The sequence below is a fragment of the Lonchura striata genome, chromosome 15, assembly GCF_050655825.1.
Source record: "Lonchura striata isolate lonStrDom1 chromosome 15, ASM5065582v1, whole genome shotgun sequence".
NCBI lineage: Eukaryota > Metazoa > Chordata > Aves > Passeriformes > Estrildidae > Lonchura > Lonchura striata.
Window position 1 is genome coordinate 13,830,894 of NC_140717.1, and position 20,476 is coordinate 13,851,369.

The 20,476-nt window shown below is 47.7% G+C and overlaps 1 protein-coding gene and 1 long non-coding RNA gene across 5 annotated transcripts in view; one reads left to right on the plus strand and one right to left on the minus strand.

Annotated features, from left to right (window-relative positions):
• RHOF (ras homolog family member F, filopodia associated) overlaps positions 1–20,476 on the plus strand; it is a 27,420-nt gene continuing 6,944 nt past the window's right edge. For 2 of the 4 annotated variants that reach the window (XR_014958605.1, XM_085592761.1), the window contains exons 1-3: positions 2,586–2,814; positions 3,190–3,376; positions 15,663–15,750. Coding sequence is in view for 3 of the 4 variants with exons in the window: in XM_085592761.1 (XP_085448887.1) it covers positions 2,732–2,814; positions 3,190–3,376; positions 15,663–15,750 (358 nt within the window). In the remaining variant the exon portion in view is untranslated. Of the gene's footprint in view, positions 145–2,585; positions 2,815–3,189; positions 3,377–15,322; positions 15,514–15,662; positions 15,751–20,476 lie in introns of those variants that run through there. The other 2 variants (XM_085592762.1, XM_021532704.3) reach the window with 2 other exon arrangements.
• LOC146766019 (uncharacterized) lies at positions 7,718–15,248 on the minus strand. Its single transcript, XR_014958606.1, has 5 exons — positions 15,214–15,248; positions 14,242–14,307; positions 13,989–14,059; positions 11,833–11,926; positions 7,718–7,942 (listed from the first exon to the last, which is right to left on the minus strand). It is a non-coding gene; the product is annotated as an uncharacterized LOC146766019 (long non-coding RNA).

The window sequence follows — 20,476 nt, forward strand, 5'->3', positions numbered from 1 at the left end:
CCATAACTTATCTTAACAAGATCCGCTTTGGCTCGCAAACTTACGAGAGAAGTGGTGATACAGATCATATATATACTTATAGCCATTATTTTAAAAAAGAGTAACAACTTCACCTTCAGAGCTGCATTCAACTATGGTGTGCGGGTAAGTAAACCCTTTTGCCCTTGCAGAGGAACAAATAGCCCAGGCCTGTAGCTAATGGTATTGTCCTGGGTGGAAAGATCCCAATGGTCGTCTGAAAGCGGTGGCGATCTCCTTCTCCTCAGAAACATCTAACAGTACCTCTGAAACGTCTGTTTTCAGGGAGGGATTTGATTTCTCTTTCTGCACAAAGCTCTTGGTCGTCCTCAGCCCTGGGTGGGTTTGGTTTTTTTTTGGTGCGGAGAGACGCTGTGAATCCATTGCAGGCAGGCATTACGTGGCTGTTAAATTGAAAGCACAAAAAAAAAAAAAAATCTGCCTGTGAACAGTAAGATGTTAGTGAGGTTGATGTTAAAAAAGGCGAGAAGGCGGTGGTGGTGGTAGGGATCCCTTACATGTTTTATCCGTCTAATTACAGAAGCTCGACAAAAAACAGGCAACAAAATGGGGGGGTGTTTTTCACGACGGTGAGTCTTAATGGCGGATGTCTCCCTAGAAAGCACTGTAAAATCCTTCATACCGAGAGGCAGTGACTTGGAGAGAGGGGGGAAAAAGGAGGTCTGGAAGTATATCCAAAATGAGGGAGTTTCCTTCCAAGTGAGGGACCCTTTGCAGCCTGAGTGTTACAGATGGAGAGCCGTGACGCAGTTGATATTCACAGCAGTTGTGCTTTAGTGCCGCCACCCAGCCCACGAAAATGGCCTCCCCGCCGAATTCTGGTGGGTTTATTATGTGAAAGGCTGCGGCAGCACCGTGTCCCGGGCGGCGGGAGGGGCGGGCACGGCGCTCCCGGTCGCGCTCCGTGTTGTGTGAGGGCAGCCGCCATCATGGCTTCTCCTTCCCTTCGGCGCCGCGTTCTCCTCAGCGCTGGGCGGTGGCGCGGCGGGCTCTCCCCCCGCTGCCTCCCGGCGCTCCGCGTCCCGGGCGCTGCAGGGAAATGATGGGTTTGGGGTGTTGTTTTTTGGTTGTTTTTTTTTTTTTTTTCCCTTTTCCCCCTCCCATCCCCCAGCGCTTTGTGAGGGGCTGTGGAAGGGCGAAGCTGGGCAGGGAGCAGCGGCTCTTTCTCCCCGCGCACAACATGGCGGGAGCGCCCTGCGGCAGCGGGGCTGGCGGCGCTCCAGCCGGGCCGGGCGGGGGGGCGGCCGGCCGGGAGGACAAAGGCAGCTCGGATAATGCCGGCTGCTATAAATAACACCGCCCTTCCCCCGCCGCAGCCTCCTGCTCTCTTTATAAAAACAGCAAGCCATGGAAGTCGCCTAATGCAGAGGGGGGGAAAAAGAGGAACAAACAACACCACCCCCCTTTCCCTATACATATAAGGAGAAAAAAATAAAATGCACAAAAAAAATTAAAGCCCGGGCGGTGTGGAAGACGGGGGGAAGCAGCAGCGCTGGCCGCGGGAGGGGCCGGGCGGCGCCGCCACCTCCCCGCCCGGAGCGGGAGCGCCGGGGGGAGCGCGGCCGCCGCTCCCCGTCACATGGCTCTTTGTTGTTTTCCTTCTCTGCCTCTCCTGGGCTGTTCCCCCTCCGCCATCACCCAGCCGGGGCAGCGCTGCCCTGCCTCCTCCGGCCTGCAGCGCCGAGCTCCCCGGGCCCGCTCGGGCAGGGCTGGCGCGGAGCCGGTGCCGTGCTGCAGTGGAGCCGCCATGGCTCGATGAGGTGTTACATGTGGCGTCTTTTTTTTTTTCTTCTTTTTTTTTTTTTTTTTCCTTCTGATTTGTTTTTTTGGTGGGATTTTTTTTTTTCCCCCGAGCAGATTCTGCTGCAGCTCGCTTTGAGTGGAGGCTGAGGGTTATCTCGGAATTTCACAATCCTCGCTGTGCTCTGCGGGGAATTGCAGCTTGTGCTCACTGCAGACCCAGAGTAGGTGAGCCAGGAAAGCCTGGCTTGACCAACCACTTCAGAGGGCAGGACAGGGAGGAAAAGCAAACACTGTATAGAGGTGGCCTCCCTGGTAAGGCTAGAGCAGGACCGTCCTGCGGACTCTGAGGGAGGGAGAAGGTAAGTGGCTGCTTGGCAGAGGCTGTCTGCGGGAGCGGCATGTGCCGGGCAGGGTGCGCCCTGCCCGCAGCTCCTGCGGCTCAGCACAAGCCGGTCCGTGGGTTTGTACAACCTGTGCTGTGGTATGTGCCGAGGCTCAGGGCTGTTTCCCTGCGAGGGAGCAGGGTGCTGCCGCGAAGGAGGCACCGCAGCCCGCGCCTTTCGCAACAACTGCGCTCATCGCTCCATTCCTCGCTCCCCCCCTCGCTCCTCACCGGGTCAGCCTCTATGTCGAGAGCAAGCGACAAACCGTCCGCACAAAACAGAACACGTTCCCATGGAGGGGGAGAAAACCAAACAAACCAACAACAAAACCAAAGCTCTTCCGCAGTGCCAGGCTGGCGTTGTAGCGCTGCGAGCCCTGTCGGGAGCTGCGGCGCTCGGAGCCGGGGCCGCCCGAGCCGCCGCTCGGTCCTTGCCCGGCCGGGAGCGCCGGGCCCGCGCTGGAGTCAGCGCTGAGCACCCGGCCCGGGTCACGACGGCTCCCAGTGACCGTCTGCTGGCAAAATCAGAAGGAACGGTGACGTTGTTCTTAGCTGAACACCATTAAAATGCTCTTCTGGTATCTCTCAATAGAGGTGGAAAGCATTTCAGCTTCCTGGAAATGGCCGAAAGAGGCGACGTGTAGATCAAAGTACGGCGCAGAGCTGGGCTCGTGTTTGCAGGGGGTTTTGAACTGTAGTGAGAATGTTTCTGCAGCTTGCATCGTAATGAGTTAAATCAGCACGTGAAGCGACTAAAAAAGGCATATTTAAACAACATCGGGCTATTAACTTTCCTGGGATTTCAGATTTACGTGTAAATATATTTGGCTGTTAGCAATACCAGCATTTAAACCATAACGTTGATCTGTTCAACCCTGAAGCAAACCAGTTCTGCCTAACGCAGCTTTGAAGCGACACAGCCAGACCATAATACTGTGGGAGCTTAGACAGCTTTGTCTGTACTTGCATCTCTCTGCATATTTTTCCAGGACTCTGATCTTTGTCTGCGATTAATCATTGTCCAGGACGGCTGTTCCCGGTGGTAGAATCCATGAAGTGCTCCAGCTGGGAGAGGTCCTAACGCGTGTGCCTGGCGCTGCGTACGTGCAAACCAGGGCCAGAAACTGCTGGGGCAGCAGGCGCTGGACAGCGAGCCTGCCGTGCCGCCCCAGTGAGTTGTGTGAGTCCTCAGCACTGCTGGAAGTTGTTTTTGTAAGTCTGAGCCGAAAATTTCTTTCCGTTTTTTAGAGTTTCTAAATTACTATAATGTTCAGTGTAGTTTAAAAGTCGCCAAGGCAGTTGAGACCAGTTGTGCTCTCAGAGTGGGTGGTTTCATGGCTGAACCTCGTATCTGAAAAGCAAAATGTTCTGGTACAGCGTGTTTAAATCCCAGAAAGGTCAAACCAGACTTTCATACTTGAGTTAGATTGACCCTGGTTTGCTGCGTGAGACTCTTTAGATAAAGAGATCTTTCAGGGGAAAGGGGGGGAGGAAAGATTTTTTTTTTTTTCTCTGAACAGCTTGTGGTGACTCTGTGCACATTCTTGAAGCAAAGGAGTTTGTTCTTGCCCACAGCGTCCCTGCCTGGCATTGTTGAGTGGAAAACTCTTATGCTAATTATATCACTGTCTGTTATCAATAAGAAGTGATTTAATTTCTTTGGCAAAGTGTTGCAACAAGAGCAAATTAGATTGAGAGGCAAAGTGAAATAAAAAATATGCAGCTGTTCTGCCAAACAATGATCCTAACTGTTTACAACATTTTGTTTTAGACTGCCTTGTACACAGAATCCTTTATATTGAAGGTTTTAAAGTCACAATCCACTGCTTGTGCAAGGAAACTAGATTAATAGATTATAAAAGACAAAAGAGACCAAGGTTCATCTGGTTCAACTTCCAGCATTATGCAGGTCTCTTGATTTTTATGAATTTTTGGCTTTTTCTCATTTGAAAGAATTTAACTGCAGCATAGCTGTATCTTAGATAAAGATCATATTTTCATTTTCAAATGGGCTGTGAAAGGGAGTAAAATAAGGGTAAATTGTTTCCATCAAAAATCTACATGACAGACTAGAAATCAAAGTACCTTCTTAAACTTGTCTAGTTTCTGCTTTCAGTTTCTGGATGTGTCTGTCCCTCAGTCTCCTTGGCAGAGGAATTCTCCATTACCAGATTTCCATCCTCTCATAGCTGTGTGCAAGCTGAGCATTTAAACACTCCGTTCCAGGCTGCAGAGCTCCCCCTCGGGTCCATCTTTACTAATCCTGTAATTGTTCCTGCTCCAGTTTGTCACCATTTTGATCTGGGCAGAAGGGGACAGAGCCATCGGCAGTGACCGTGCCCAAGCCAACAGCCCTCCTGGCTCAGATGTGTCTGTCAGGCATCCAGGGATTACTCCAGCCTGTGTTCAGCTGGTTTCCCAGCAGGGCTGCTAAAATACTCTCGGATCTTCTCCTTCGTAGGATGACAACCCTGTACTGTAGGATTGTGCTCTTTGTTTTGCATGTATGGCTTTGCTCTGGTCCTCTTGAAAACTCTTAGTGTTGTTGCTTGCAATGGCCTTTTAAAATTATTATTTTTATTTGATACTCCCTCCTGATACTGCTTAGTGTCACCTACAAACTTGGTTGGTTATGATTTTATGTTTTCTTCCAGATAACCTATCTGCACTGTGGGTGTTTCCTGGTTCCTGGTGTGTGTACACACACCTCAGCAGTGTCAATATTGTGTCAGGAGGAGGTCTGGTTCCACACCATCCTTTGCCACACCCCAGTTGCATGGGAAGAAAGCCCAGTTTAGGAGCTGGAAGGGAGCCAGAGGCACACTGCAACACTTGCCTTCCCTGGTGTCTATTATGTAGCCATTAAATAATGCAGAGCACAAAACAGGTGGTTGCAGGACCCATAAAAGAAAGATGAGAGGTCAGGGGCCGGGTGGTTACAAAGTACATTTTGAGACCTTCCTGTTAGATGGTTTTTTTTTTAGACGTGATGCCTCGCTACATACTCTGTATCCAGAAGTTCATTCAAGACCTAAATACATTACGGATGTCTTCCCCCCTGCCAAATATGAGGTTGAAGGAAGGAGGGGAGAAAATTACATAGAACAACACAGTCGCATTAGACAGTTTTATTTTTAGGAAACCAGGCTAAGAATATCAAAGGAATATTGAGGAGGAATATGGACAGGGTATTTGCCTGTTCAGATTTTCTTGCCATGAAATTATTCATTCCTTCCTAAGAACAGCAGATGATCTGTCTAGGGAATTGTCAGCCAAAATAAGCAACCTGCTGACAGATTACACCTGTGCCCCGGCATGCTCTGAGGATGCATGGGATGTGAGCCTTGAACAATGACAGGGAATCACTAGGCTGTGTTGTTTGGCTGCCGGAGTGCAGAGATGCATGGTGACACCCAACAGTGGAACAAACGCTTACTGTGTTTAAAATCCAGACAAATTTTGATGGATATGTTGGCTATTTGCCATAGCAGGGGGAGGGGGGGTGTGTTACTTTTTAAACTGTATATGATCATATTATTTCTGCAAGTATTATGACAAAGCCACCTCTGTAAGGTAGGGAGTGAGTGCTTTCAGAGATCTAATCTTTCAAGGGCTATAAAGGAATAAAGAAGCTGTTTCAACACCTGACTTGCAGAATGTTTTGTGTTGCTTCTTGCCTATTGAAATGCTGCTGCCATTGAAATGCTGTGATCCTATCAGGATGTAGAGCTGGTTATTTTTTAGAATGCTTTCAAGCTTATAAAAATCATGAAATAAATCAAGACCGCTGGCAGTTCTAATCAGCATTCTAAAGCCATTGAATTACAAAACAGTTCAGTGCTTCATGGCCCCTGAACAGTACAGTTCCACAAAAATAAAAGAGGAAGAATGAAAAGAATGTACCATTTAAAGACGCTGGGCACTTACAAAGCGTGCATCAGAAGGAAATGATAATACAAATAAGTAATCTAAAAGGATATTTATGCACTAAATTACCTGTGTCTCTGGACACTTCATTAAACAGTCTGATATGATGGTAGCTGGGGACCTGGAAGCCATTTTAACACATGCAGCACATACAAGGAACATTCTGATTATAAGTGATGGAGTATAAAACGTTGCAGCCAGAAACCGATGACAAAGATCAAATGGAATGAGTTCAGCTTACAAATGAGAGCAGTGCCTTCCCACTGGTGCGATGCGACACGAGACCAGGACTTTGCTTTACCCTTGACATTGCCACCATTACTCTCAATCGTGCAGTTAAGGATTTGCATCTTGATTTATTGTTTGACAGGACGGTGGGGAGTGCCCCAGCTGGTCCCCCGAGCCCCGGGTGGCAGCGGCGTGGGCCCGAAGGCGCCGGCTCGGTGAAGGCTGAGCCGTCCGTGGCTCCCTGTGCTACCGCAGCTCGCAGTTGCTAAGCAGCTGCAGGGCTGTGTCTGCCTGTGCTGTGCGAGGGGAGCAGCACGGCTTCCCCTTGATCGCTGGAGAGGAGCCGGCAGCATGGAAACGGGAGCAGTGGGCATGGTAAAATCGCTCCGTTCCTGGCTGGCTCACGGAGCCGCTGGCAGAAAGGCTGGAGCGAGGAGAAGGGACACTCGGTGGAGCAGGGGGTGGCAGGAGGGGCGGGTAGAGCCAGCATATGTGCACAGCAGAGGTTACAAAGACAGCAGATCCTGGCAGAGCGGGGGGCACGCACCGAGGAGAAAGGAATGGGAGAGAGGCCAAAGGCACAGTTCAGAATTTAAAAAAAAAAACACACCAAAAAAACAGAAGGAGAGTGTGGCATATGGAGAGGGGAAATAAAGCAGAACTTGCACAGCCTGCAAATAATTGAATAGAAAATACAGGAAGAGGGAAGGAGCTTGATTCATTACTGCCCTTCACCTTGTGGAGACAGCTACACCCAGGAAGAGGAGGTGTGGAATACAACAGCATCCTTCATGTTTCACTGTGAACTGTAGGTTTTACATTTCAACCCCTGCCATTTGTGGTTTTCTTTCATAGCCCATGCCTTTTGTTCAGACTTGACTCCTGCAGCATCTGTTCTTATCTTTGTCTACTTTCTGAGTTATTTTTGAACTTGCTTTAGCTTTCTTGCTTTCTTTCTTTTTTTTTTTTAGGTAAGTTTTAAATTAAAATACCTTTTCCAGATATTTTCGTTGTTTTAACCTTCAAGAGGGCAGCCATTGCTAGTTTCTAACTGAAGTTAGTTTCCACTAAACCCACACAGCCATTGCTGCATTTCTGCCTGTCTCTCTCCTGGGAGCTGCCGATGCAGGACAGGGCTCTCTTTGCTTCCTGACACCTTCCGCTGCACATTGTCTTTCCCTTTCCCTGGGCAGTGCCTGCCAGCAGTCCGGAAGGACTTGCAGATAGCAGCATGCAGGAAGAGGTTCCTGTGGTAGTAAATTATCACAAGTGCCTCACGTGTTGCATAAAGGAGAGTGAAAAAAGTGTCACGAACATCTGCAGGGGGTTCTGACCAAAAGGGATCCTTAGTTCCACCACCACTGCCCACATGAAAAAGCACTTCATGGTGTCTGCGCCTAACGTGCGCTTGGCTGTGGAATAGGAAATGCCAGTGGAGCTGGCAGGGAAGCAGGAAAGCTGGACATTCCTCTCCTCCAGGCACAGGACTGAGGGGCACGGCTTGTGCAGCAGGGTGGGGAGAGGAATTTAAGCTCATGCAGCTGTTGCTGTGCTGTGACCAGCCCAGGCTTGCTTGGAGGCCTTTCGACTGAGAACACTTTTTCCCAGGTCCAAAATTGAGTCCTAAAAGGAAAATGGAGGAGCCCACTCATATTTAACAGTGGAAATTATTTGCTGCGTGTGCTGTGTGTGTAGTTCAAGTGAATAAAGTACCTGACAAATACATAGCCAGATGTGTTCTGTACTTAGAAAATTTTTGTCTAAGGTGTCTGATTCGTGGGGATGCTGTATTTGCTTCCTTCTTACATGTGCCTGGAGCCCTTATCTTTGAATAGGCACTGTCTGTACTATTGTTAGACTCCCAAGACCATTAAAGATCTTGAGGCACTGACATTTTTCAAGCAGATCCAGCTGCCATTCACACAGGGGCATTTTTAGCCTTATTAGAGATCCAAGTTTAATTAGGACAGTTTTAACCAGGAAATCTCCCCAACTCAAGAAAACAGGGCTACTATGTTAATCTCAGTAAGCAATGAGGAACTTGACAATGTGCCTGTTGTTATGAGGAGATCCAGGAAGGGTGAGATGTGTGTAGGAAGGGTAAAACACACAGGAAATGTGCCATCAAGTACAGAGGTGTAGAGCAGGGCAGGGTGGTGTGCCAGACCCAGCACTGTCAGCTTGTTGCTCTCTGTGCCTGCCCTCACCACCCCACACCAATGCTTGAACACCTTCCTGACCCGCTCTGGTGACTCTCAGCGAGGACATCCAGCCAGGCCGCTCTGCAGTGTCAGCCCAACCAGCTCCCACAAACCTGACACAGGCCAAGAATCACAGCTCTAAAGCAAACATCACTCAATTACAACCTGGTTTTATTTCCAGCGCCTCAAGTTATTAATTAACTTGCTCTGAGCATCACTGTTCCTGTCAGGGTTTGCTCTGGCCAGGATATGGCTGCTCTCAGGTCTGAGAAATATTCAGTCTGGGCCTGTGCTTTGCCTGGCCATGCTCTGACAAGCCACAAGCTCCTCTGGGTCCTGCCAAACCTCCACCTCTATGAATGAGTATCTTGCCAGCCAGACAATGACAGAGCAAGTGCTTCCCACTTAGCTTTACCCATACATCCAGCACTCCACAAAAAACAGGCAGAATTTTTGGTGTCCCCCATATAAATAGAGAATTTTATCATCTCTTCAGTCTGCCATTGCTGCCTTCCTGTGGGAAGTTTGCACAGATACCAGAGGGGAGAATGCAAACTTCATGTTAATGTCAGTGCTATGCATTACTCAGCAAAAACATGGCCCTACTTCATCCATAGTTCATTCTCTTATAGCCTACTTTACCATCTTTTATTCTCCCCATATGAATATTCCCAGTTTCCCCACATCCTTGTCCAAAAGGTTTGAGAGCTTCCTGCCTGGGCCAGGTATGAGGGTGTAGGAATGAGGTGTTGATCAAAGCCTGACTCATGACTCTGTAAAACACACACTTATTCAGGCCTCACTATAGCTCATATAGTGAAAAGTATATTTAGGAAGCCAAACCTGGGTTCACTTAAACTTGATGTTCTCTATAGCCCACACAAAAAAAGTACAGCTCCACATATTTCAGTTTTAGGGGAATCTTCCAACATAATTTTGGGGAACATAACCTAGATTTGGCAATCCACAGTTGCCTCACCCACTCCATATTAATCCCTCCTGTGTAAGCTAAAGCAGCTGAATGCAACTCCTCCCTCCCCTGGTGCTGTGGTCATCTTAATTAACACACACTCCTCTTGAGTTCAGTCTTCCCTTATTTCTGAACTAGCAAGTACATTAAAAGAAAATATCCCTATCCACAAGGAATTACATAATTTTGGAACAAGAGAAGGGGAAAGTGATCTGAACGAAGCAGATACTGCACAGAGTGCTCCAATTTTGAAAAAAAATAGCATCTCTGTGCTTTCTGGGTTAGGTGGAATGTTGGGTAATGAAAACACAGGCAGACCTAAGCCAGAGGGATTTTAGAGGTTATACAAAAGGGATTGGTTGGATGCTGGCTAAGAACACATTGTGTTGCAAGCAAAGCTGTTTGTAGCCCTTTTCCCTAAATTTCCCCAAATTACTTCCTGATGGGATGTGTTCTCTGCTGCAGATCTGGATGCAGAAGAGCATCTGATGGTGACTAATTTCATGCAGATCTGTAGCAGATCCCTGTTCTCTGTCAGCCATGAGCAAGGCTGTGCCTCACTCCTGAACCCACTGCTTCTGCCTGTTCCCTTGGCAAAACCTAGCCCAGCTCCCAAGGCAAACACAGCTGCAGATCTCACCTGAAATGAGGTGTTTTGAATCCCTCTTTCCACTAAACCTCCAGATTGCCTTCCCAGCACAGAGGCAGGGGATGAGATCCAGCATTGCTGTGATAGCTCTGCCAGCCTGTGGTGACAAATTCCTGCCCATGGCTCAGGGAAGCCATGCCAGCACTTCTGGGAGCCACACATCCCCAGATCCGTGGAGGCAGAGCTATGGAGATGCTGGCAGACCTGCTCATTTCATGCTTTTTAGAGATCACTCATTGTGTTTGATGTCCCAGAAAGGCATAGGATGATCCTAACCTTGTGTTACCTATTTTTCACAACAGAATTCAGCTTGAGAGTTCACGCTTTAGTGATCAACAGAAACTTGAAACTGCCTCTGAGCACCTACTTATGAGGATGAGATGTTACCACATTGACTTACTTCAGGCTTGTAAAATTGGATGGTTTTCCCCCACAGCTGCAAAGCCAAAAACTGAGTTTCTGATGAAAGGTGAAATTCAAAATACAGTACTTTGGCCGTGCATGTATCAGGCAGGCCATATTTGGCCCACACAATTGGCATCCCTGATCTAAAGAATACCAGAGAAAATAACTAAGATACATTTTGTGTTCCCTATCAATCAGGTAGTCCTGAGTGTTTGTTTTATGAATAAAGTTTGTCCAAACTACATCAGAGTGCCTGAAAATTCTCTGCCTGATTTTGCTGAATTGTGTGTCTTAATTTGTCTCACACCTCCCCCTGCAGACCCTTGTCCTGTTGTCTTTCCCAACCCTCTGAACTCCCTGGTAGCATTTGGACAGATTTTACGTAGAGTTTATCCAAAGATTTCTGCACTGATTTAGTGCAGGGGCTACTTGAGCCAAGTGAAACAGGAACTATTTCTAAGGAATGAAAAGGCAGAAAGGAAATTTTCTTATTGAAATATAATTTTTCCATATTACTTAATAGTCTGGAAAGTTAATGCCTTTCTGGCAGCACTTCCCACTGGGAAAAAAATATGGTTCCTACTCAGCCAAACAACAGTGTAATAATGCTTTAGGTTGGGTTAAATGTCTCAGAGATTGGCAAGTGTCACAGCCACCTTGCCTTCAGTGAAAAAGGCAATTGAGAGCTCTTGTGGAACAAGGGATTTACATCAGTAGGAGCTACTACACAAAAAACCAGGCACATGGCAAGGTTTGAATAGATGGTGAATCATGTGGCCCAAGGGATTTTTTGGGGTGGGGGTATGTGTGTAAAATATCAGGCCATGAGGACCAGATGGTTGAGCTCTGCCTGTGCAAGAGGAACAGCGAGAAACACTGCAAAAATGGAGACAGAAGCAGCTGAAAGTCAAGGACACTGGGGAGCTTTGATTTTGGAAATTGTGTGGAGGGTTTAGTGAGGGTCAGAGCAGTGCTGGCACTGTGAGCAAAAGCACAGCTGAAAAACAATTTTGTTCATTTGTTCTGTAAACAGGAGGAATCACCTTGAGTAGTATACACCTGCTTTGTCATAGGCTTCTCCTCTCACACTGATTCTGTCACCAGAACTTTGTGCTGTGTGCAGGGACAGCTCAGCTCTCCCACATCATAATTCCCCCTTCCTTCTGTGCCCTGTCCATAATAAATTCCCTGGGGCAGAGACTCCCTCAGTAAGAGTCTGTGTCCACTTGACAAGCTATTGTTGGCCTTGTACAACATCTGAAATTTATCAGAGATTCACTTGACTTACTTGGTAAATCCCATTCCTTAGGCTCTGTCTTTCCCATTGTGAATCTTTCAAGGCATTGCTCTTGCTCAGTACATGCTGGAGTGGGACTTCGTAGCTGAAAACACAAATAATTAATGTCACTGGTAATGTTAAAAAATAAATATTTAAGGCTCTGTCTTGTTATGCACTTTTCTTAACTAAGTTTATGAATATTCCCTTGGACATAAATGGGGTTAGTTGCTGTTATGTTGAAGTCTTTGTAAACTGGGGTTTGTGTTATGAAAAAAAGATTAAGTGTATTTCAAAAACATAGTTCTGATGACAATAAGGAAGAACAGGTCCCCATTCTTATCCAGTTTGTGTTACCAAACAAACTAACAATAGGAGTATGCAGCAGATGGTGTGTACAAACACTATTGAACCTAACCTGTGAGATTTTTTTTTAGGTGTTGTCATAACTAACCTGAATTACCCATCAATACCATCCAGAGTGTTAGGACATCTTTTAAAAATCACAAACTCCTAGCAGTTTTCCTAAGCAGTGTGCTAACCTTTCACTCCTTCCTAACTTTTTCCTTGGTGATCATGAAGCAACAAATTGGCACCAAGATTGGAACACAAATATTTTCCATACCCCATTAATGCCCTGGTTTTGTTGTGCTCACTGAGAACCTCCACACGCACATTGACCCCTGAGCTGCAGATGTGTAAGCTTTTGATGAAAGAACTTGTGCCAAAATCAATATACAGGCCAAAACTGAACTAGAGAAGGACACTTACAATTAGTAATGATTATATTTGAATTTCAGTAATAAAGGGTTGAATCTTCTTCCATATAAATCAGTGGCGCAATTCCATTTTAGATTTTGCTTTTTTTTTGGAGTCAGTAAATAGGCTCAGCTTTTGCCCAAAACTAAATGATATGCCTAAAGCACACTAAAGCATAGCTGTTAATTAAAATTAAGTACATGAGACACTGAAATGTTGTATTTCATCCATAGTAAGTTGACTTCTTACAAGTAGAAGATCCATTAGTTAAAAACAGTCTTTGGAGTGTTTACAGTTGTATTTGTAATCTTCTTATTCTGTGTTGTTTCATCCCAAATCTAAAGGTGTACAAATCTAAAAGTTTCCTGAAGTATAGAATGTACAATGAGACAAAGCAGTGAGAAATGTAAAGATTGTTTTTTGAGGCTTGGGGAAAAAAGCCCCAAAAACAAAAAGAAAAAGCAAAACTTCACAAATCAATAACGAACCATAAAATACTTTTATCCCCCTGAAAATCCCCTTTATGGCAATAATTGACTTGAAAAAAAAAACAAACTAAATTCTTCAGTTACAGGATGACTGTTAATTCTGCCTGCTGATTGTATCATACATAGTGTGATACTGGGTTTTAGCCAGGTCCAAATAAATCATTTCAGGATAAAACAAATTCTTTCCTGGCCCATCCATTCCTGTGCTATTGGAATGCTCTTGGCCATTACACTGGACAGGAGCTCATGGCTTTTCCTGTGTTCCAGATAAGATTTATAAGACTGTGGCTCGTAAAGCATTTTTTGACAGTTTTGATGTGCTTGCATCAACTTTTTCCACAGAAAAATGGTGAATTTTAAATAGGTGTGAATTTGACCGCTTTTTTATTGTTATAATTTGAGTTATATATACACTGTGTTAAGTCTTACAGGCCCTTTTTCTTATCTATTGCAGAAATATCCTTTTCTAGCTTTTTGTTTGCCCTGTGCACAAAGCAGGACCTTCCTTGCCCGAGTGCAGTGGTGTTTGTATTGGGTCTGGAAGGCCATCTAGTGACACAACTGCGCAGGGGAAAATGAGAAGCCTTACTCGAATTGTGTTCTGGATTTTTTTTTTCCTTAGTTGAATTAAACGGTCTTGCTACACCCCAGCGTGTCCTTAGGGGTTTGTTGCTATTCCCACAAGCGGTATTAAAAAAAAAAAAAAATAGAGGAAATTTTTATTTCTTAAAAACAGTCTTACTTGAGATAGAGAACATTGCTAATTACTGCCAGGAAAGAAACATGGGGGTTTTTTGTGCTGAGTGGTGGTAGATTTGCACCTGAGAGGGTCTGTCCAAAACTCAGTGTGATTCCCCTGACATGTGTGTTGGAACCAAACATAACCCAGCAGTTATGATCCTCTTCCAGAGCCAAACATACCCAGCTGTTGTGATCCCCTGCGTCCCATGGTACCAAAAAACACCGCGTGGAAGCCTGGGGCCACCGCATCTCTGCAATTAAAATTAGAAATTCGGGTTAATTTCATTGCAGCTCACCTTGGGTGGTGAGCAGATGATGAGCAGAGCTGTCAGTTCTTTCCCGAGCAATAAATCAGTGGAAAACAAGCAGTGAGTCACTGCCAGCGCCAAGGTGCCTTTCGGAGGGTGCCTCGGGGGTCTCTGCCCGCCCTCACCGTGCCTGGCCGGTCACACATCGGCGCTGAGCCGGAGCGCTCCCTCAGCCGCTTGGGAACCGTTCCCTGTGGGAAAACAAATGGGACGGGAATAAATAAACGGGGGTGGATGGGGTGTGTGGGTGGAAGGGCAAAGGGACGAGGCCCGATGGTCCCGGGCCTCGAGGGCTGCCGGCGGGACGGGCGGCGCTGAGGGGCCGCGGCGCTGAGGGGCCTTCCCGCCGTGCCCCCGAGCAGCCGCGGCCTGAGGGCGGCCCCGGGCCGGCCATGAGGGTGCGGGCGAGGCTCCCCCAGCGTCCGGGCGAGGCTCCCCCAGCGTCCGGGCGAGGCTCCCCCAGTGTCCGGGAGAGACTCCCCCAGTGCCGGGTGAGGCTCCCCCAGTGTCCGGGCGAGGCTCCCCCAGTGTCCGGGCGAGGCTCCCCCAGTGTCCGGGAGGGGCTCCCTCAGTGTCGGGTGAGGTTCCCCCAGCGTCCGGGAGGGGCTCCCCCAGTGCCGGGTGAGGCTCCCCCAGTGTCCGGGAGAGGCTCCCCCAGTGTCCGGGCGAGGCTCCCCCAGTGCCGGGTGACGCTCCCCCAGTGTCCGGGTGAGACTCCCCCAGTGTCCTGGAGAGGCTCCCCCAGTGTCCGGGTGAGGCTCCCCCAGTGCCGGGAGAGGCTCCCCCAGTGCCGGGTGAGGCTCCCTCAGTGCCGGGCGAGGCTCCCCCAGTGCCGGGCGAGGCTCCCCCAGTGCCGGGTGAGGCTCCCCCAGTGCCGGGAGAGGCTCCCCCAGTGTCCTGGAGAGGCTCCCCCAGTGCCGGGTGAGGCTCCCCCAGCGTCCGGGCGAGGCTCCCCCAGTGCCGGGTGAGGCTCCCCCAGCGTCCGGGCGAGGCTCCCCCAGTGCCGGGCGAGGCTCCCCCAGTGCCGGGCGAGGCTCCCCCAGTGCCGGGCGAGGCTCCCCCAGTGTCGGGGGGGCCCGGGCGGGGCTCTGCGGCACCTGAGGCGGCGGCGGCCCCGGCGCGGCCAATCCCCGGCGGGGCGCGGGCGGCTCTGCCCGCCCCGGGCGCGGCGGGGAGCGGAGCCGCGTCCCGGCCGCGCCGCGCCCTCAGCGGGCCCGCTGCGCTCCCGCTCCATGGACGCGGCCAACGGGGCCGTGCCCGAGGGCGCGGCGGAGCGGCCCCGCGGCCCCGCGGCCGCCCCGTCGGGCGGGAAGGAGGTGAAGGTGGTGGTCGTAGGCGACGGAGGCTGCGGGAAGACGTCGCTGCTGATGGTGTACGCCAAGGGCTCCTTCCCCGAGGTGAGGGGCTGCCATCCCCGCGGGGCTGGGGGCCGCAGCCGGGCCCGGCCCCAGCGCTTGGGCCCCGCCGGCGCCGCTTCTCACAGTCACAGAGTCCATTAGGGTTGGAAAATGCCTCTGAGATCATCGAGATCCTTCTCCCTTTGCAGCAATACGCGCCCTCTGTTTTTGAGAAGTACACAACGAGCGTGACGGTGGGGAAGAAGGAGGTCACCCTGAACCTGTACGACACCGCAGGTAAGGGGTTCCACTTTCCTGCGAGGGGCAGCCCCTGTGCGGCCACTGCCGCGGCACCACCCCGGCACATGGGCCTGGGACTGAGCCCAAACCCGGCCCAGCCTTTCGTAACTTCAGGCAAATAAGCAGAAACTGTGTTACTGTAAAATGTTGCTCCTGTGAGCGCACACGTCCCCGTTTCTGTTCCAGAAGATTTTTTCAGTGTCTACTTAAATCAGCCCAATATTTGAAGACTGTAAACTTGCACAGGTTTTCAAATTGCTTCTCTACCAGCATAGTTTAACCATAGCATTGCAGGTAAGACTGCTAGAGATGAAAATACAAGCAAACCAACCACCATTACCTGTTGCATATCAACCTTCCAGAAAAAAAAGGATCGATTGTCTAATGGCAGTTCTGGTCATCGACTCATTCATTATCTTAACAACCCAATAAATTCAGAAACATCAAATAGCAACCATATCTGGAAGTATTAAAACCCAGTTCCCAGATGCAAAGCATAATACAATCAACCAGGAAAACATTTTAATTTTCTGCCATGTGTGATTGAATAGGGAAGGAGAAAAAGGCTGGTTTGTGTTCAAAGTCAAAAGCCTGTGAAAAAGCTGATAGTTGTTCAGGTTCATTTGAAGAACTTGTGAAATGGTTTGTGTTCAACTTCACTCAAAGTTCCCAGACTCTGTTATCCAGCTGCTTTCCTAAATGAACCCTATAATTGACACGTGCTTGGTTTCAGCTCAGTGTAAATCACCTGTTTCAGTTCAAGCCTGTGGGGTTGTTCCAAATTTACAGCAAGACAAATAAGAACCAAATGCAGTCTAGTCATTTTTAATAGTAATAAAACACACTTACCTTCTTGTATGCTGCATGTGATAGCTGAAAACATAATTTTAAAGGCTTTTAATCTAAAAGTAAATTTCACTGCTAATTTTTACTACAGTGTAGTAAGATCCCGAGCAGCCAATTTGCCAATGTGTCTTCTTGTGTTAGTGTTACTGTTCTAAGTCCATTTAGTTGGGATAACATACCTTCTACTGAATGGCAAGGGGTTTTAGTCTGTCTTAGAGGAAAAGAGAAGGACTGGAATCTGGTGTGAGCACCCAAAGAGGAATTTTGTTAATACAGGGTGTTGGCACCAAGAACCTGCCACTGCACTCATGATTTTTAAGTTTGTTTGCTGTCAGTGTGGATTTTTTGCCTGTCACATGGTTCCTGGCTCTCATTTAAAATCCCCGTGCCACACATTCCAGCATTTACCTTTGAAGTCTCTTCCAGGCTGTAAGGAGCATGGCCTGGATCCAGAGATGGCAGTGGGCTGGGCAGGTCCAGCATTGCAGCACTGAGCTCTCCCGAGCCTGGCAGGAGTGCACAGCTCCTTGTGTCCCAAAGCTCAGCTCTGCACCAGACCTGCACCACCAGCAGCCCAGGGACTGCTCACTGAGCTGGTGGCTTATTGCAGAATCAGGACATTTTAGGTGGGAAGGGACCTTTAAAGGTCATTACTCCAGCCCTGTGCAATGAACAAGGACGTCTTTAACTAGATCAGGTTGCTCAGGGCCCTGTCCAAGCTGACCCTGGATGTTTTCATGGATAGAGCAGCCACAGCTTCTTTGGGCAGCCTGTGCCTCATTGTGAAAAATTTCTCCTTTATATCGATTGCAAATCTGCCCTCTGATAGTTTAAAACCATTATCCCACATCCTGTCATTTCCCTGTTCATGCATATAACTACTAGTGTGTACTTTCCACATTGAATTCACAGCTGTAAAAACTGTTTTGGACTAAAGCACTGCTCCACTGAAGAACAGTGGTGTGTATTTTGTGTCTTGTGAGACACTTTGGGAACTGGAGCTGCCATTGTTGGTGTGAAAGAGCAATTGCTTTCCATCTCTCATCTGGAAACCTCGAAACCCAACATTTTTCACCTCCCAAAACAGCATAATGGCCACAAGGCTACAAGTTTCTTGAGGCTGTTGACACTTGTATCCTCCCTTCCTGTTAAATTTATTTCACTTTTCATAAGATGCAGCAAGAAAGAAAGCAGGGAGATTGTCACCTGGGTTAAGACATTTAATTGGGAGGGAGGAAAATGTGAATTTTGGTTCTGTTTCAAAGCTGCTTACATAGTTTTATGTTACATATCTATAAACTCTGTCAAAGTCAAGCAGCTTTTCAGGCTCTTTCTGTAACTGGAAGTTTTGCTAGAGGAAGGACTCACTTGAGTACACATTTTAATCTCATCCTGTTTTTAATAGTACAAAACTGATGTTGAGTTCCTTAAGGCTTAGACTAGAACAACGAGTTGTGTATTTTTAGGATCTTGCTTGGGGCAACACAAAATAGAGCTGGGTGTACTTCAGCATCATGGAAAGGTAAAGGACAGGTTCAGCTCCATGGGCTGTTTAAAGTTGGAAGGATTCTTTGTATTGTCAAGTTCTGTGCAGCTCTAACCTTTGAGCTTACTTACTGAGGAAGGAGAACACAAACAAAAAGCTTAAGAAACAAATGTTTCAAGATACTAAAGGTATTATTTTCTTGACAAGAATTTTGGTAACAAGTGAACTTAATGGATTAGTCTAAAAATGTACCAGAAAAAGAATTTTTGGTGCGAGTTTTGTACTGTGCTACTGTGTCTTCCTCATCAAACACTTCTTGCTGTTGCAGGAAGTTGGGGGCACACACATGCAATGTGTAAAGGCTTTGTAACGTCACTTGTCTGGTCTGCAAGCAGCCTTTGCAGCTGCTTTTTTCAATTAGAAGTTTCCACTTCCAGCTGTGCTTGGCAGAGGCAAAAGCACTGAGAGGTGAATGAACTCTGTAGTTTTTCCATGCCAGGGGAGCAGTGTCGGTGCCCTAGGTGCAGTGCAGACACGAGGCTCAATTCCTGGTGCAGGAGTTTCTCAGAGCAGAGAACAGAGCACTGGGGAGGAAGTAATGCCTCATCATTGTGGGTACTTGCTCTGACAGGAAGCACATGCAAGGCCTCCAGTGAGGTTTTTCAGGTCTCTGATGACAGAAGCACAGGGTCTTCAGAGAAATTATAAAAGCCAGTGAATGCAAAATAACTTCTCAGAACTTTGGCAGGGAAGTTATGCCTGAGTAAGACAAAAACCCCATTTTTTTCATTGATGTGTGCCCCTCCTGCCCCCAGTATCCTCTTCTACCAGTTTTCCTCCTGCCAAGAATGTCCATTTCCCAATTTGTTTTAAACTGAATAGGGAAAAAACACAGCTGGCAAGCAGCTCAGAGGCTGTCACTTCTTTGGTGGTGAATGGACAAAGAGGTGAGGAAGAGCAGACAGAGGTGAACATGCACATGAGACTGAGACCAGTGGTTTCACTTCTCCTGTTCACCCTCAGCCACCACCAGAGCTCCCTCCCCACCTCAGGGATGTGGTTACACAGCATCTCCCAGAGGCACGCAGGACTGGCAGCTTGGCAGAGAATTGGCACATTTTACATGAATTCAAAAGGGTGGAGTTCTTTCTTTTGAAAAACCCCAAGTTTCTGATGATACAATGAATTGAGGAAGACAGAGAGGTCACAGTTGTGCTCACACGTAGGCAGATACTTAACCAACTCCTCCACAGCATGTTTTGTGTTAACTGGGGAAAGAAAACAGCTACCTGTGTTTGAGGAAGGGCTTTGCACACAGATTCAGTTACTGCTTAGGTTCACCTCTGTTCCTCCTTTTTAAAACTCTTAGAAAAAAGACCTAAATCTCTGCCAAATTAGCTCTGACCACAGGCTGAGCAGCTTTACAAAAAAAAAAAAAAGTCTCCCAGGCTCTTTCTTGCATTTCACCAGCAGCACTTGAGGACAGGGGGTGAAAGAGATTGTTTTCAGAGAGGGGGATGTCTATGTTTAGATACAGCTTGATCTGGGTCCCGTTACATCCTCAGCAGCTGAGGAGCTGCATCTGAGCTTCTAAAGAGCAGCTTACTTCTCCTTCCCTGTGGGTGCTGAAACCTAAGGTTAAGCAATTGCCATCTCACCTTCCCCTTCTGCTCTCTGCACCCCACCCCGTTCTGCACTCTGTATCCAACATTCCAAATGCACACGGAGCCGTGTTTTATACAGCATTTTCTCATGCATTTATTGTTTGCTTTAAAATCCATCACTGCAAATGGATTTGAAGATGAAGGAGCAGTTCACCAGGGCATATCTATAGTTTTTGACCTGCAATACAACATATTGTGTCACATAACTAAATACACTTTTTCTGTTATCCCATCCAGGAGAGTGTGAATTTAGAGGTTTGTTCTGATTCCAAGCAAATAAACATGTTCCTCCCAAAGGGACAGCCCTGTTTGCCTCACAAATTGCCAACAACAACTTGGAGGACCTTTTAATTTTACAAGTTATATTGTTAGAAACTCAGAGGCATGAACTTCAACAAGGAAAACTTTACACAGCACTAGAGGAAGTTAGGAGGGGAAAAAAAGTTTGGCACCTGATGTATTTAATGCATTTAAGGGATTATCTCAGCAACAAAATGGCAAATTGGTTGCAAACAAGTAGATGGTTTGGGAGAATAAGAAGGGATAAGCACTACAATCTTTGCTCTGAATGTTTATACAACATGCATAATTTTGTCAATTGTGTATTATTTCTGGATTAAACCCTGAGATATCAATCCCTCTTTGTCCAGCACCTCCCCACAGAGCCCACAGCTGTTGTGGAAGCTCAAATACAAAGTTGTCCAAATCCAAGATTCCCATTGTACAA